This window comes from Pristiophorus japonicus, chromosome 6 (assembly GCF_044704955.1).
Source record: "Pristiophorus japonicus isolate sPriJap1 chromosome 6, sPriJap1.hap1, whole genome shotgun sequence".
NCBI classification, from domain to species: domain Eukaryota; kingdom Metazoa; phylum Chordata; class Chondrichthyes; family Pristiophoridae; genus Pristiophorus; species Pristiophorus japonicus.
In genome coordinates, this window is record NC_091982.1 from 101858546 (window position 1) to 101873975 (window position 15430).

A 15430-nucleotide genomic window follows, 5' to 3' on the forward strand; every position below is an offset into this window, starting at 1 on the left:
AGGAACCATATGGCCTACTCCTGCTCCTATTTCTTATGTTCTTATGTTATGTTCTTATGCCAGCCAATTAAATAACTCCTAGTATTACTTCAAAACTAGTCACATGGTACACCACAAATTCTAAGCTGGTGATATAGTGTGTCAAGAGGCACCAATCACTGACCGTTATAAGACAAATAGTTGTATATTTATAAGAGTATAGTCTATTCATTGCTCTGGTAGAAACAAATCTCTCAATCATGATCAGAAGTACAGATGAGGAAGGTCATCTTAGCTCATTCATCTAGTAAAACCTACTGGGCCCAACATTACAACATCCAACTGTTTCCGACCTGACCCCAAGGCTTTGGCCTTCACTTCCAGAGCCAAAGTGCACTCCAAGTGTTAACACGCTTTGCATGAAGACTGCCACGGATCAATTCTAAATTTGCCTTGCACCAGAAGCTGTGCCCTTAGCCTATACACCATCATCTATCTTTATCCAAAGCTCAAAGCCCAAATTATTCTGGGCTTTCCTCATAGAGTCCCCACCGTTTATAGCGGGTGCATTGGAGTTGAGGTGATTTGCCCACTTATAGGCAGTAGACATTATAATTAGCGAGAAGGCAGCGATGTGACTCACTGTACCTGTTCCAGGTCGCAAGTCTATGTCTGCAATTTTCCGCCTCCTGATTTCAATCGTGCACCTTAGGAGTTAGGTCCATTAAAATCTACTTGAATAGAAGTACCGTTGGATCAGGCTGTATGGAAACGACCTTTTGTGCAATCAAATGGGAGAAAGGAAAACAACTTGACCTAGTCTGCTCAAAGCATCCAGCACGCTCAATAAGTTTTAAGCAATGCCTCTGTAATCTACTTTAATGGAGGGGCCGAATGGTCAGCGCCATTTGCCCAATATAGGTGTTAGACTGGCCACACTTAACTCAGGCAACGTGGTGAGGACTGTACTTCAATCCTCTGACACCAGGAGGCCAAAGCTCAGGGTCTCAGTAAGACCAGTTACTGCCCGTTTGCGACGGCCATGCATCGGAATCCCGTGACCGCCACTTTGTGGTCAACTGGCCGACCCGACTCAAATTCAGGTCGGGGATTTATCGGCCTGAACCCGATTCCGCCCAATGCCGATGTCCGCTGCAAGCGCGTCATCAGAATGCGAACTGCCGCTCTCTCTCACCTGAAAAATGCACCGACTGAAATTCTGGTCAAAAAATCGTAGCGCCGCCGCATGATGCCCCCGACAGCTTTCTCTGTCGGTGCACTTTATCCGGAGCGTGCGCGGCCCAGCAGTGCTGCAGCCCTTCAAGGGGAGGGCTCACTGCCGCGGCCGCCATGTATTTATTTTTGCCAGCCAACTTCCCGATCGGCCGGCACGATAGTGCACTTGGGTTCGGCCAGGCCACCAACGGGCAGCCTAGCACCCCCTCTTGGGCACCAGGCCGCTGGCCCGGCCGAAACCCTCCCTGGTGGCCCAGTGGCCGAAGATTTAAAATGCCCGATTCTCTCCCCTTTAACAGAGGGGAGGGAGCGTGGTGACACACACGTACTGTGACAGCGGCGGCGACCCGGTCCCGACCCATATTCAGCCCCTCAGCCTGCCTTCCTGTCGATCTCCCGCCCCCACTATGACCAACTTCCGTTGGGATTTTGAAAAAATTACAAAGTCCTGAAAATCCGCCAGCAACATGGATAGATCCCTGTGGTAAAAACAGAAAACACTCAAAGGTGTGCCAGCTTTCTTGCGCTACGGAATTTAGGCCCCCAGGCGTCAGCCGAGTAGCTCCTCTCTGTACTGTTTCCGGGACTTGCGAATATTCCCCTCGGGTCAAGTCGCCACGTTTATGATGTCATTTCAACTCCTTGGCATGTCGCTGCCCTGAGCAAACTAAGATTTTTCTTATAATTGTGACCTCCTTCGCTATAAGTAGCTCATCCTATAAATTAATTAAGCGGCTGCAATATTCTCCATAGCACTGTTATGCGGGTCTGACCACACAACCTTTAAAGTGATCAGAACCTCGTGTACAAATGAAAATTATCCAAAAAAAAAGAGGATGAGCTTCAAAATTAATTTGTTTTATGATTATCTATTTTTTAATAAAACATGAACTGAAGGACATAAGAGCATAAGAATTAGGAACAGGAGTAGGCCATACAGCCCCTCAAACCTACTCCACCATTCAATAAGATCATAGCTGATCATCGACCACAACTCCACTTGACTGCCTGATCCCCATATTCCTTGTCCTGATTCCTTTAGAGTCCAAAAATCTATCCATCTCAGCCTTGAATATACTCATCAACTCAGCATCCACAGCCCTCTGGGGTAGAGAATTGCAAAGATTCACAACCCTCTGAATGAAGAAATTTCTCCTCGTCTCAGTCCTAAATGGCCGACCCCTTTTTCTGAGACTGTGACCGCTGGTTCTAGACTCCCCAGTCAGGGGAAACGTCCTCTCAGCATCTACCGTGTCAATCCCCCTCAGAATCTTTGATATTTCAATGAGATCACCTCGCAATCTTCTAAACTCCAGAGAGTAAAGGCTCATTCTACTCAAACTCTCCTCATAGGACACTAGCTAGGAAATCAGCTAGGACGTGTTATTATGATGGAGTTTCAGAGTCCTCGCCTGCAGCCAAGTTTCCTGACCATCAACAGCGCAGATCAGAAAAATGGACAAACAATCGAGGGCAACATGGCCACAATTTTCCGACATGGTTGGGTGAGGCAACCTGCTTTGGGAGGAAGACTACCCTATTGAGTGCAATATCTGCCCTATTGAGTGCAATATCTGCCCTATTGAGTGCAATTTGAGAACTGAATTATCAGAAAATAAAACCATAGGCCAGGCATTTCAGAGATCATGCAATATCAACTATTTGTTCATTGAGATCCCATACACTGGTCAGCACTGCAATTCATCCCCAAGTTGCTCCTTGGCATGTGATCTCATGTTTCAACATAAATATAAAGGAAAAGGAAAAGGAAGGAAAGAAGGAAAGATGGGATGAAAGAAAGATGGAAAGAAAGGATTTGAATTTTTTTTAAGCACCTTTCACGACCACCGGACGTCCCAAAATGCTTTACGGCCAATGAAGTGCTGTTTGAAGTGTAGTCACTGTTGCAATGTAGGAAACGCGGCAGCCATTTTGCACACAGCAAGTTCCCACAAATAGCAATGAGATAATGACCAGATAATCTTTTTTTTTTTAAAGTGATGTTGGTGGAAAGGTAAATATTGGCCAGGACACCAGGGATAACTCCCCTGCTCTTCTTCAAAATAGGGCCATGGGATCTTTTACGTCCACCTGAGAGCAGACAGGGCCTCGGTTTAACGTCTCATCCGAAAGACGGCACCTCCGACAGTGCAGCACTGCACTGGAGTGTCAGTCTCGATTATGTGCTAACGGCTCCAGAGTGGGATTTGAACCACGACCTTCTGACTCAGAAGCCAGAGTGCAAGCCACTGAGCTGAGGCTGACACCCAACAAGAGAGAAAGAGGTTGAAAATAAAGGCTCACCTTCAGTAGTCAACCTTCATATGGCCATAAGTTGCTTCCCATATGATGCATTGCAGTCCATCCTCAATGTAAAGCAAATTACTACTATTGGACCATCCCAACAAGGTACATACCTGAAAGACCAATGTTATCCTCGATTATTTGTTCTTCAACAACATCCAAGGATGTATCGTCCATCATCCTGGTGGAAATCTCATCACAATCCAGGCTAGAATAGAACAAGCCTGCGTTTGGCACTTGTTCTACTATCACAGCAGGAAACGACAAAGGGTCTTCAAGCTAGGATTTAAAAAAAAGAGGCATTCAACAGGATTAAAGCGAAAGAGGCAGCAAACATACAGTGAAGAAACAGCAGCTGCTCACACAAAATTCAACATGTTCGGAGTTCACCTGTTCGGAAAGCATCCTAAACCGAGAATATCAGCACCTTATTCTTAAAGCTGTACCTTGTAGAATTAAGGTTTCAACATATACCCAAACGAGCCCAACCTGAAAAGTCAGTCTGAACTGCACTCCACCCTTTAACATACGACCGAGTTGTAACAAAATGTTTATTGCTATTAAGTGGGGTGCAGCTTCAAAACAGGACACTAAGTACTGACACAAAGATGTTATTTTTCCCATGGGGTGGTGAAGGACAAATACAAAGATGTCTGCAGCATGTTCCCTAGTCACCCCAAAGCAACTGACAGATCTAAAAATAAACGCAACATGTCGATTCCAGGAGGTGTCACCTCACATTATTTAAAGCAGGTTTTGGGGTTATCTGCAGAGCACTTCAAAATTAAACTTCAAAAAATTGCAAGTCAACACAAGATCTGTTTGCAAAAGAAAACCACATGCCACTTCACTCGGAGTATCTTATCTGATTGACATTCATTGACCAGTGTTAGAACTCGTATTGCATCTTTTTCTTTGACTATTCCAGGACACTCATAGTTGACCTTCCAGACTTGGTGTGAAGTTGTATATCAAATCACCAGAAACGTTTCATGGCCAATGAACATCGACGACATGAAAGTCTGGTGTATTAAAGTCTGGTATCTTGTGTACCAAGATTGAAAGAAAAAAACTTGCATAGATATAGTGCCTTTCATGACCTCAAGACGGCACAAAGCACTTTACAGCCAATGAAGTATTTTTTTGAAGTGTAGTCACTGTTGTAATGTAAGAAACGCGGCAGCTAATTTGTACACAGCAAGCTCCCACAAACGCAATGAGATAATGACCAAATCATTGTTTTTAGGGATTGGGTGAAGGATAAATATTGGCCAAGACACCGACTGGGAGAACGCCCCTGCTCCTCTTTGAAATAGTGCTATGGGATCCATTACGTCCACCTGTAATAGTATGTGAAATAGGTTTCTAGGTAGCCAAAGCTGCCCTTAATTTGGTACTAAGTTGACAATCTCATTCGGAAAGGTCACGGGATGGCTGATGTGGGCAACGGAAATGCTAAATTTGGTGCTCTTTTGAGGTTAGGACAGACTGGATGGAGCTGTGCACAGCCATCTAACCCCATGCAACCCCCGACCTGAAAGTACTTGGTATTGATCCAGGTTGCCCATAACATGGAAGTGCTCCATTCCCCAGCACCCATCCCCACCCCAACAAGCACAAAAAAAACAGCAAGAAAAATAAAATAAATTAAAATATAGGCATGGAATTATAGAAAAAAAGAAATCCATTTCAACTCATGTATTTCAATGGCTCAAAGTTTTTGATCTTATTTGTGTAGAATGGGCCAATACAAAAAATAGCACTGGAATACTTAACATTTAACAGGTTAAAAAGAAATCCTGTTACAAAAAAAATTCAGCTTAAATGTTTCAATGGAAAAACTGGTAAAAAAAAAAGGCATATTTTATATTAAAGACGTGCTGAGAAGTCTTTGTTTATGTTACATTCTTGTAAGTCGGCTCCTCACTGCTGTACACCTGGCCGCTTGTGTTTAACACTGCTGTACTTGCAGTCAGTGGAGGAGGTCCCCATGCTTACCCGACTTATCCCAGTGGCAGAATGGTAAATCCCCAATACAGCCCAGCGAAGCCTTAAATGGAAAGGTGCCCTTTACTTACTTTTGAAATACATATGGTTCTGATGGGGGCAAGATAGCTCAATCTTCTTCTTAGGTGGTCCCTTGAATCGAGGATGACTTGCTTCCACACCAAAAAGGGATGTGCTCAATGAGTTCACAAGTGTTTCAATGAAGGACCTAATTTTCCAGGTTCCGAACTGCATATTGAAGGGTGGAAGATGCCTGTGCGTGGATTTTTAAAAAAAAAAACATGTGGTGGCCATTGCACACCAGTCACCACACCAGCTTGACAGAGCTTGGTCTTGGTCCAGCAGCAAGGATTAACCAAGACCAAGCTCTGTCAAGCCGGTGTGGCGCACGGACCTAGTGCGCACACATATCACAATGCGGGCTTGCCCGTGCTGCCTCTGGGCCCACGCCTCTTCTGGGCCCCGATCACATCGTGCTGCAATCTCTCGCCGCTCCTGCTGTACCTTCCTACACTCCAATCACCGACCTGGGTTATGGCAATGTCCAAACCAGTCGCCCTTTTCACTGCCGTCGCCCTCCTGCTCAGCACCCAGTAGGGGGCAGCAGGCATCTGTCAAACTCAAGCTGAGACAAAGCACAAGCTTCAATCAACTTTATCGACATGTACCACTGCTGTTCTTTACTGATCTGCTGCTTGTCTCCCACCTTCTGGTAGAAGATATCTTATGGTGTGCTGTAAAGTCGTGGTGCTGTAAAGGACCCAGCATTGTAATATTCTCTGTAATTCTGCCTCTTCAAACTCACTATTAACAAATTGACAAATGTACCCTTGTTCCTTTGTTTGGAAAAGAAACACGAGGAGTAGAGCCTATTTATATCTCTGTTGATACCAGAGAGATGTTCAAGAGGTTCAATAAGCACATTTTCACACTGTATTTTAATATTTTTGAGCAGCCTTCCCTGAAGTGCTCATAGCCAGTGCAGTCAGTCAGTAGTCACTGAAGGTCAAACAGTATCATTACAACCAATCCCATCAATTTCTGCACTGTGTGTTGAACAGCAGCAGCTCAGTATTCTAGTGCTACAATGCCCCACTCTGGCTCATCCACAGTAAAGGATTGATCTTTTATTTTCCAAATCTATTTTCCCAGTTGAAGGCAAATTTAAAAGTAATAATTTTGCTGTCATATTAGTGTTTGCCAGCAATAGGATCAGAGTACTGAAGGGATAATCTTGCAAGTGCTGAAGACCAACGATTCAAGAAGTATTCCTTTATTGACCAGGATTTCGATTTGGTGTATGTGTTAATGCATTTGAAAGTATGGAAGTTACAGCAGGAGGCTGCAACCAAGCCTGAAACAACAGTCTGGCTCTGGATCAAAGCAATGATCGAGGGCAGGGAGGATACAGACCAATTCGATTACATCTTGCTTTTAGTTTACACACTATTTTTGTAACTATTTTCTCCATTCATCAATTCTCGTCTGCCCCAACTGTGTGCCATTTCTATCTGTTTATTCGACAGAATAGCCAACCAGCTAACTCCCAATCCTTCACCAGCCATTGGGGTTTATTCAAAAGTGGGCAAGTTTAACTAGACCGTTAGGCATGTAGGAACGGGAGTAGACTCTTCTGCCCCTCGAGCCTGTTCTCGAGGGGCATGATGTTCCGTTTGCACCCGCTGCCCTTGTCCTTCGAGGTGACGCCAGTCACAGGTTTCCAAAGCACTGCCAAATAAGCCATGGCGAGTTGCTGCAGTGCATTCTGTAGATAGTATATACTGCAGCCACAGTACATCGGTGGTGGACGTTTAGCCTGGTAGATAAAGTGCCGATCAAGCGGACTTCTTTGTCCTGGATGGTGTCGAGCTTCTTGAGTGTTGTTGCACCTGCACCCATCCAGCCAAGTGGAGAGTATTCCATCACATCAAGACCTGTGACTTGTAGCTGGTGGAGAGGCTTTGAGGAGTCAGGAAGCGAGGCGAGCTAAACTGGATTAGCTGTGATTTAAACTCGCTACACTGGAAAACCCTTTTCCAGTTTAGTGATCAGCTCAACTTTGATTAACTCTCAACTTCAGCTGATACTGTCTCCCACACAGCGACCCCTGATATTTAAGCATGGTGGGATATTTTTGGTACACTAAAGGCACTATAAAAATACAAATTGTTCATGTTGTTGACAACCACCATGGCAAGGGGGAGAAGAATAGTGAAACAGATATAAACAGTACAAAATAAAGTTCAAGATCCTCAAGTCAGACGCCAAGACTATGCTGAAGCGGACGAGGACAATGCTGGATACCACAAACCAGTGATGCGGCCAGTACACACATAACTGCACAATTATAATCATCCATTTAGACCACATTCACATTTCAGCGAAATCTTGTGGAAATTGTTGAGACAATATGGCTGAGGTTAGCTCTTGTAAAATACGACCTGCATATACACTCTCAATTCGCTCATTCACTCACTCGTATTTTCTGTATCCCACCCACACATTGCAAAGACTTCTTGGGACTGAAATTGCCCCTCGCCCCATTTGGGGGCGATAAGCTTCCGGGGCCGGAACTTCCTGCACGCGACGCAGAATTGGGCACGATAGCGGCCCGGTCGGCGCGAGAGCCGCCATCGTCAGGCCGACCCAAGAGTTGTCTGACAAATTAAAATGGTGGCCCGGGGTGCTAAAGGCCTCCCCTTTAAGGGGTGCACCGACAGCAGCGGATGTCCGCCAGCCTCGCAGCCCACGGGGCAATTTCCTTCGTGGGGCGCAAAGGGGTCGGCGCGTGGTTGGTGACATCATCGCCGGTTGTGCTCCGGCCCTGGGTGCTAATCATGGGGTGCGGCGCTGCCTGGGGCAATTTCCCCGGAGGCGCTCCATAGGGCGAAAACGCCATTGCACCCCATTAGCGCCCCCTGGAGGTGCCAACAGGGCTATAAAAAGGGGCAATTTCAACCCCCTTGTGTTTAGCTCTACCCAAACACTCTACAGATTGCAAGGTTACAATGTCTTCACTTTCAGGAGAAATATAGTAGAAAACGGGGTATGAAAATAGAGGACAACAGGAAAAGCAAATTAAGAGGGCGAAGAGAGTGTGTGTGAATAAATTAGTGGGTAACATAGAAGAGAACCCAAAAGTTGTTTATAAACATATAACTAGTAAAAGGATAGTCAAAGGAAGGGTGGGGCCGATTAGGGACCAAAAAGGAGATCTTCTTGTGGAAGCAGATGGCATGGCTGAGGTACTAAATGAGTATTTTACATCGACATTTACTGGAGAAGAGGAGATGCTGCCAACGTCATAGGAAAGGAGCAGCTAGTGAAGAAATTGGATAGGATAAAAATGGACAAAGAGGACTTAAATGTTTAGCAGCGTTCAAAGTAGAAAAATCACCCAGTCCAAATATGATGCACCCGAAGATGCTGAGGAAAGGAGGGTGGAAATAGTGGAGGCTCTGGTCACAATTTTCCAATCCTCCTTAGTTATGGGAGTGCTGACAGAGAAGTGGAGCATTACAAATGTTACATCCTTGTTCAAAAAAGGCGAGGGGGATTAACCCGGCAACAACAGACCAGTAACCCCAACGTCGGTGATGGGGAGACTTGTAGCTACAATAATCTGGGACAAAATTAACTGTGACTTAGAAAATTATGGTTTAATAAATGAAATCTAAGAGTTGTTAAAGGCAAATCGTGTTTGACTAATTTGACTAAGTTCTTCGTTAAGTAACGGAGAGGGTTGATGAGGGCAGTGTGGTTGATGTTTCAAAAGATATTGATAAAGTACCACATAATAGACTTGTTCGCAAAATTGAAGTCTATTATACACTATAGAAGGAGGCCATTTGGCCCATCATGCCTGTGCTGGCTATTTGATAGAACTATTCAATTAGTCTCACTCCCCCACTCTTTCCCCATTGCCCTGTATTTTCCTCCCTTCAAGTATTCATCCAAATCCCTTTGGAAAGTTACCAGTGAATTCCCTTCCACCACCCTTTCAAGCAGTGCATTCCAGATGGTAACAACTCACTGCATAATTTTTTTTTCCTCATGTCGCCTCTGGTCATTTAAAGGGACAGTGGCAGCATGGATCCAAAATTAACTAAGAGACCAAAGCAGAGAGGACTGGGGGCCGAAATTGCCCACCGCGCCAAACAAGTTGCACCTACCATTTTCAAATGGTTCCATCTGCCCCAATACATGCAGCGGACAATCCGGAGAAATTCATGCATTGGTGGTTTTTTTCATCCGAGTGCGAGGGAAGTGGACTCAGCATGGGGGCAGAAGTGGGGGGCGGGGCAGGACGTCATCGCGCTGGCGTGTCACAAGGGGACGTTAAAGGGGAGGGACGCTGCGAACTCTGCAGCCACTTTAGTGGCAAACACTGGCCCACCAGGGAGGGCTTCGGTTGGGCCAGCAGCCTGGCACTTAAGAAGGAATGACAAGCTGTCTGTTGGCGGTCCGGCCGAACTCGCAGCCATAATTGTCGGCCTGACCTGGCAGTCGGCTGACAAAAAAAACATGCCGTTGCCGGCAGCGCCACCTCCCCTTTAAGGGTGGAGGCACCACCAAGCCACAGAGTGTGTACCGACAGCTCACCGACCGGTGGCAGGGCCACTCCCGCGGGGCAAGTTCAGGAAGGGGTCGGCGTGAGCACGCCACAGTGGGAAAACAGCCGGAGCGGTTCCCTACATACTCCAAACCTGCGGAAAGGCAATTGTTAAAATGGCGGCCCCTCTGAGGAGACTCAGCGACCAATCTGTCTTACAGAAAGGGGCAATTATATCCCCTCGTGGTTCCCAGGGTTTGGTATTAGGACCACTGCTCTTTTTATATTTATTAATGACCTGGATGTGGGTATACAGGGAATAACTTCAAAGTTTGCAGATGACATGAAACTTGGGAAATGTTGTAAGCAGCGAGGAGGATAGTAGCAGACAAACTGATGAAATGGGCAGACACATAACAGATGAAATGTAATGCAGAAGTGTGAAGTGATAAGTTTTGGTAAGAAGAATGAGGAGAGGCAATATAAACGAAACGATACAATTCTAAAGGGAGTGCAAGAACAGAGTGACCTGAGGGTGTGTGTACACAAATCTTTATAGGTGGCAGGACAGGTTGAGACGGCTGTTAAAAAAGAAATACAGGGCCCTTGGCTTTATCAATAGGGGCAGAGAGTACAAAGCAAGGAAGTTAAGCTGAATTTTTATAAAACACTGGCTATGCCCAGCTGGAGTAGTGTCCCCAATTCTGGGCACCACACTTTAAAAACGATGTCAAGGCCTTGGAGAGTGTGCACAGGAGATTTACTGGAATGGTACCAGGGCTATGGGACTTCAGTTATGTGGAGAGACTGAAGAAGCTGGGATTGTTCTCCTTAGAGCAGAGAAGATTAAGGGGACATTTGATTGAGGTATTTAAAATCACGAAAGGTTTTGATAGAGCACATAAGGAGAAACTGTTTCCAGTGGCAGAAGGGGCAGTAACCAGAGGACACAGATTTAAGGTAATTGTCAAAAGAACCAGAGACAAGATGAGAGGAAACAAAATGACGCAGTGAGTCATCATCGGGAATGAACTGCCTTAAAAGGGTGGTGGAAGGGAATTTACTGGTAACTTTCCAAAGGGAATTGGATAAATACTTGAAGGGGGTAAATTACAGGGCTATGGGAAAAGAGCGGGGGAGTGGAACTAATTGGACAGTTCTTTCAAAGAGCCGGCACAGGCATGATGGGCCAAATGGTCTCCTTCTGTGCTGTAAGATTTTATGATTCTATGAAGTACAAAATTACATTGTGGCTCCCTGAAATTAGACTGCATTTGTCTTAAATCCCTCTCTCACTATTTTAAATAATGGATTAATACCACCATTAAAATACCAGAGGGGAATTTCCACCTAACGCATTAAGTGTTTGTATTGTCGTATCACAGCGGGTAACTTCAGGGCCTGTGTTACCACATACAGCAGCGCACCGTACCCACAGACATGATCTGGATATTCCACTTGGCGTTTGAGTTCTGCCCTTTCACAAGCTATCGCAGGGGTGGGGGAAGATAGGTCTGGCCCATGGTGGAACAGGAAGAGTGAGGGAGAGTTGCAGTCACAAGTCATTCTAACCCACTAACCACTGCAGTGGGACATCATAATCTCGGTCTATGCAAACCTTTAAAATTGCACAGAGGGTTCATGCCTCACAACCAACCAGTGAGGTGCAAAGTGACACACAACACAGGACAACTACCACATAGCCTGCAACACTGCCCACTACACACCAGGCACAGCAAGCGGGCATCCTATGGTAAAGCGGCAAGCCCACTGGCCAGATATTTAAACCTGAATTTTACACCTGCAAGGGGAAAACACTGGGCAGAAGCTGGCTCCACCAGAGATATACCTGCGCCGATGCACTCAGAGGGAGTAGACATTTTGGTCAAGGTTTAAACATGTGATATCATTCCATTAAAAAGATCAATATATTTTTGGATAGTAAGGGAGTCCAGGGATATGGGGATAGAGCGGGAAGGTGGAGTTGAGGTAGAAGATCAGCCATGATCTTATTGAATGGCGGAGCAGGCTCGAGGGGCCGAATGGTCTACTCCTGCTTCTTATGTTCTTATGAAGCAACTTCCTTAAAGATGGACTTATAATCTTAGTACACTCAGTTTAAAAACAACATTTTAACAGCTCTGATTAACAGACCTTTTTACTTTTGTAGATGAGGCAGGAAGTTAGAACATTCTCAGCTGTCTCATTAAAATACCAATGCTGGGCCTGCACCTATTACAGGTACAGGTCCAGTTACACACTGTGGGAAGTCCCAGGAAATCCAGGGGGGAGGGGGGGAGGGAAGGGGTAAACACAATGGGGGCTAATACCTGCCCTAATGGGTCTCTGCCCCTTTTTCCTCTTCCCTATACCTAGGGAATGTCAATTCCACAGGCGCAGAGAAGAGGAAAAGGTCCCCTAATGCCTTGCATTTCAGATGTTAATTCTACTCCATACTCTGGCAGGTTTGGGCATGGAGCTACAATTGTTTGCCCGGTATCTCAACCCAAATCTGCCCATGACAGCAAAAGGAATCCTCACTATATTCAGTTAAAAAGCCTCTCCCACATCCAGCAATCTGAAGAAATTGTCATCTATAAAAAGATAGTTTGAATATGTTTATTCTGCAAGAAAATTATGCATCGGTGAATGAGTTAAACAGATCTCTTTCACAAGAGGAATGAACATTGCATCAAATGACTTCAGTTTGACTCAGCTAGTAACACTCTCATCTCTGAGTCAGAAGGTTGTGGGTTCAATCCCCACTATGGGACCACATAATCTTGAACTAACACTTCAGTGCAGTACTGAGGGAGTGTTTTATTATCGGAGCTGCTGTCTTTTGGATAAGCTCTTAAACCAAGGGTCCATCCACTTGCTTAGGTCAGTGTTGTCCAATATGTTAGCCACGAGATACGTGTGGCTAATTGGGAATAGAAATGTGGGTCACAGCATTTCTGATTAGGAAATAAGTAACCGATACTGTTGTTGGGCATGTGATCGCAATATTCCGATTCACACGCAGTGTGCATTTGAAGTTTAAGCTTTTTGCACATTTGTTGCCAAAATGTTAAGATGAAAAGCAGAGTGTGCACGTGTTTTTTGATTGTTATGAGTTCTTCACTTCCTTGGTTGCTGAATGGCGGTAAGTGTGTGTTAAGTAAATATACATGTGAAGTATACGTGCCTGGATTGTTGAAGTGTGTGCAAGACATTTGCTACGAAAATTAGTGCATGTAGATGCAATGGTGTGGCTAGCCAGCAGTTCCTATTGGCGGAGGTGAATCTCATTGTACTATCTGAAGAGGAGCAATGTGTCCTGCTCAACATTCAACCCATCACAGACTGATGAATTAATCATTCATGTTATTTCCTGTTTTTTTCTTTCTAGTGCTGTATACAATTTGGAGATATGAATTTTTGGTTTAAACAATGTAGCCAAAAGACGAGAAAGACATTGGGGTCGAAATTCAGTTTCTAACGCCGCCCGTTACCACCGGAGAGGGGTGGCTAACACGCGGCTAAGTACTTACCACCGGGTTCCTCAGCTCATGGTAAATTTAACTGGGCGGTGGGGGCGGCACCAAGATGTACCGCTGTGCGCTCTGCCGCCATCCACGTGATGACATCATCAAGCGTGCAACACCCACTTGCCGCCGCGGAAAATTAGCTGAGTACGGTGGCCTTACCGGCAGGCATCCGTATAGGGGGAAAGGTGGTGGGACATCGGGGGATCCTGGGCTAGTAGCGTCCAGGAATGAAGGGAAGTGCTTATGGTTATTTTATTTTAGCACAACTGTATTGATGGGACCAGTGGGAAAGTGTGGGTCTGTTGGCACCCGAGGATGAGTGTACAACGCCAATTTTAGCGCTGCTCTCTCATCTTTGGCCGGCAAAACTGAATTTTGCAGTTTGAGGCGACACCTACCACCTGGCATTAAAATCGGCACTCAGCCGGTGTCACCACCTCAAAAATGGCAGGACCGAATTTCGACCCCATTGTGTTTGTTGGAGCACCAAAATGTAGTACCATGAACTATGAATCTGTGGCTTTACACCTAAACCTTTGTGTTGCTAACCAGGTGCCTGAACGAGACTCCCAAAGCAAGCGCTCCACTCAGAACTCCTACACGGCAAGCGAGCCCCAGGTGGGCAGAGGAAACGTTTCAAAGACACCCTCAAAGCCTCCTTGATAAAATGCAACATCCCCGACACCTGGGAGCTCCTGGTCAAAGACCGCCCTAAGTGGAGGAAGTGCATCCGGGAGGGCGCTGAGCACCTTGAGTCTCGTCGCCGAGAGCATGCAGAAACCAGGCGCAGGCAGCGAAAGGAGCGTGCGACAAACCAGACTCCCCACCCACCCTTTCGTTCAACCACTGTCTGTCCCACCTGTGACAGAGACTGTAATTCCCGTATTGGACTGTTCAGTCACCTGAGAACTCATTTTTAGAGTGGAAGCAAGTCTTCCTCGATCTCGAGGGACTGGCTATGATAATGAAAGGGTTGTGCTGTAATCTGAGTTGGGAAGGTAGTCAGTCTAATTTCACCAACAGGAAGAAAAATTATCTCATCATCTTGTCAAGGATATCCATTCCGGTTGATGATGTCAGGTAGAACACTTGGTGGAAAGGAGGTGAGAAAAACGTCAACCACAAGCACAGGGGCTCACTGAACTCAGTAATTCAAACTATGATTCAGAGTGCAAACCCAAATCTAACTAGAGGCTGCTGATTAGTGATATCTTTGGGTGGTGGATGGCGATAAGAGATTTGTGAAACTTTTATCATGGGGTATAGCTAAACCCCATCAGCAAAGCAAACATTAAAATCTCCACCCCCTCCCCCACCCCCCAACATTGCTTTTCCAATCAACTTGGCACTGACAGTTGCTGCACAGCCAGGTGACGTCTCCAGGTCTATTTAAGTGGTATTTACTTTGCCATTGTAGCAGCCTTCCTTCAGGTCTGGAGTGATAGAAACTCATTTTTATTAACCAGCTGCCTCAGTGCTCAATCGCTCGGCCTAATCCATCTGCATGACATTTACTGAGGTGATTTGAGACTTCCAACTGAGGCAGGTGCACAGACTTGAAGTGCGAAGCATACATCACGAGATTTTGATTAGATATCACACCCATGGGTTTTAGAGAGTGAGCATATATTTTGTTGATGCGAACATCTATTTAGATTAGAAACAATGCAGTACTGTGTCAGGGTACTGACATCACTGAAGGACACCAGAGTAGCAACATTAAAATATTTAACTGTGATATTCAACTGTTCACTACACACATTTGTGCCATTGCTTCCCCACATAGTGAATTTACAACCTCGGATGTACCATTAAGGATGGA

The 15430-nt window shown here is 45.6% G+C and overlaps 1 protein-coding gene across 9 annotated transcripts in view; it reads right to left on the reverse strand.

Moving 5' to 3' along the window:
- elf1 (E74-like ETS transcription factor 1) overlaps positions 1 to 15430 on the reverse strand; it is a 272982-nt gene that overhangs the window by 52048 nt on the left and 205504 nt on the right. For 8 of the 9 annotated variants that reach the window (XM_070883075.1, XM_070883074.1, XM_070883068.1 and 5 more), the window contains one exon: positions 3633 to 3798. The exons of the other annotated variant lie outside the window; for it this stretch is intronic. In XM_070883075.1, coding sequence (XP_070739176.1) covers positions 3633 to 3798 — 166 coding nt within the window. The remainder of the gene's footprint in view (positions 1 to 3632; positions 3799 to 15430) is intronic. 9 annotated transcript variants of the gene reach the window in all.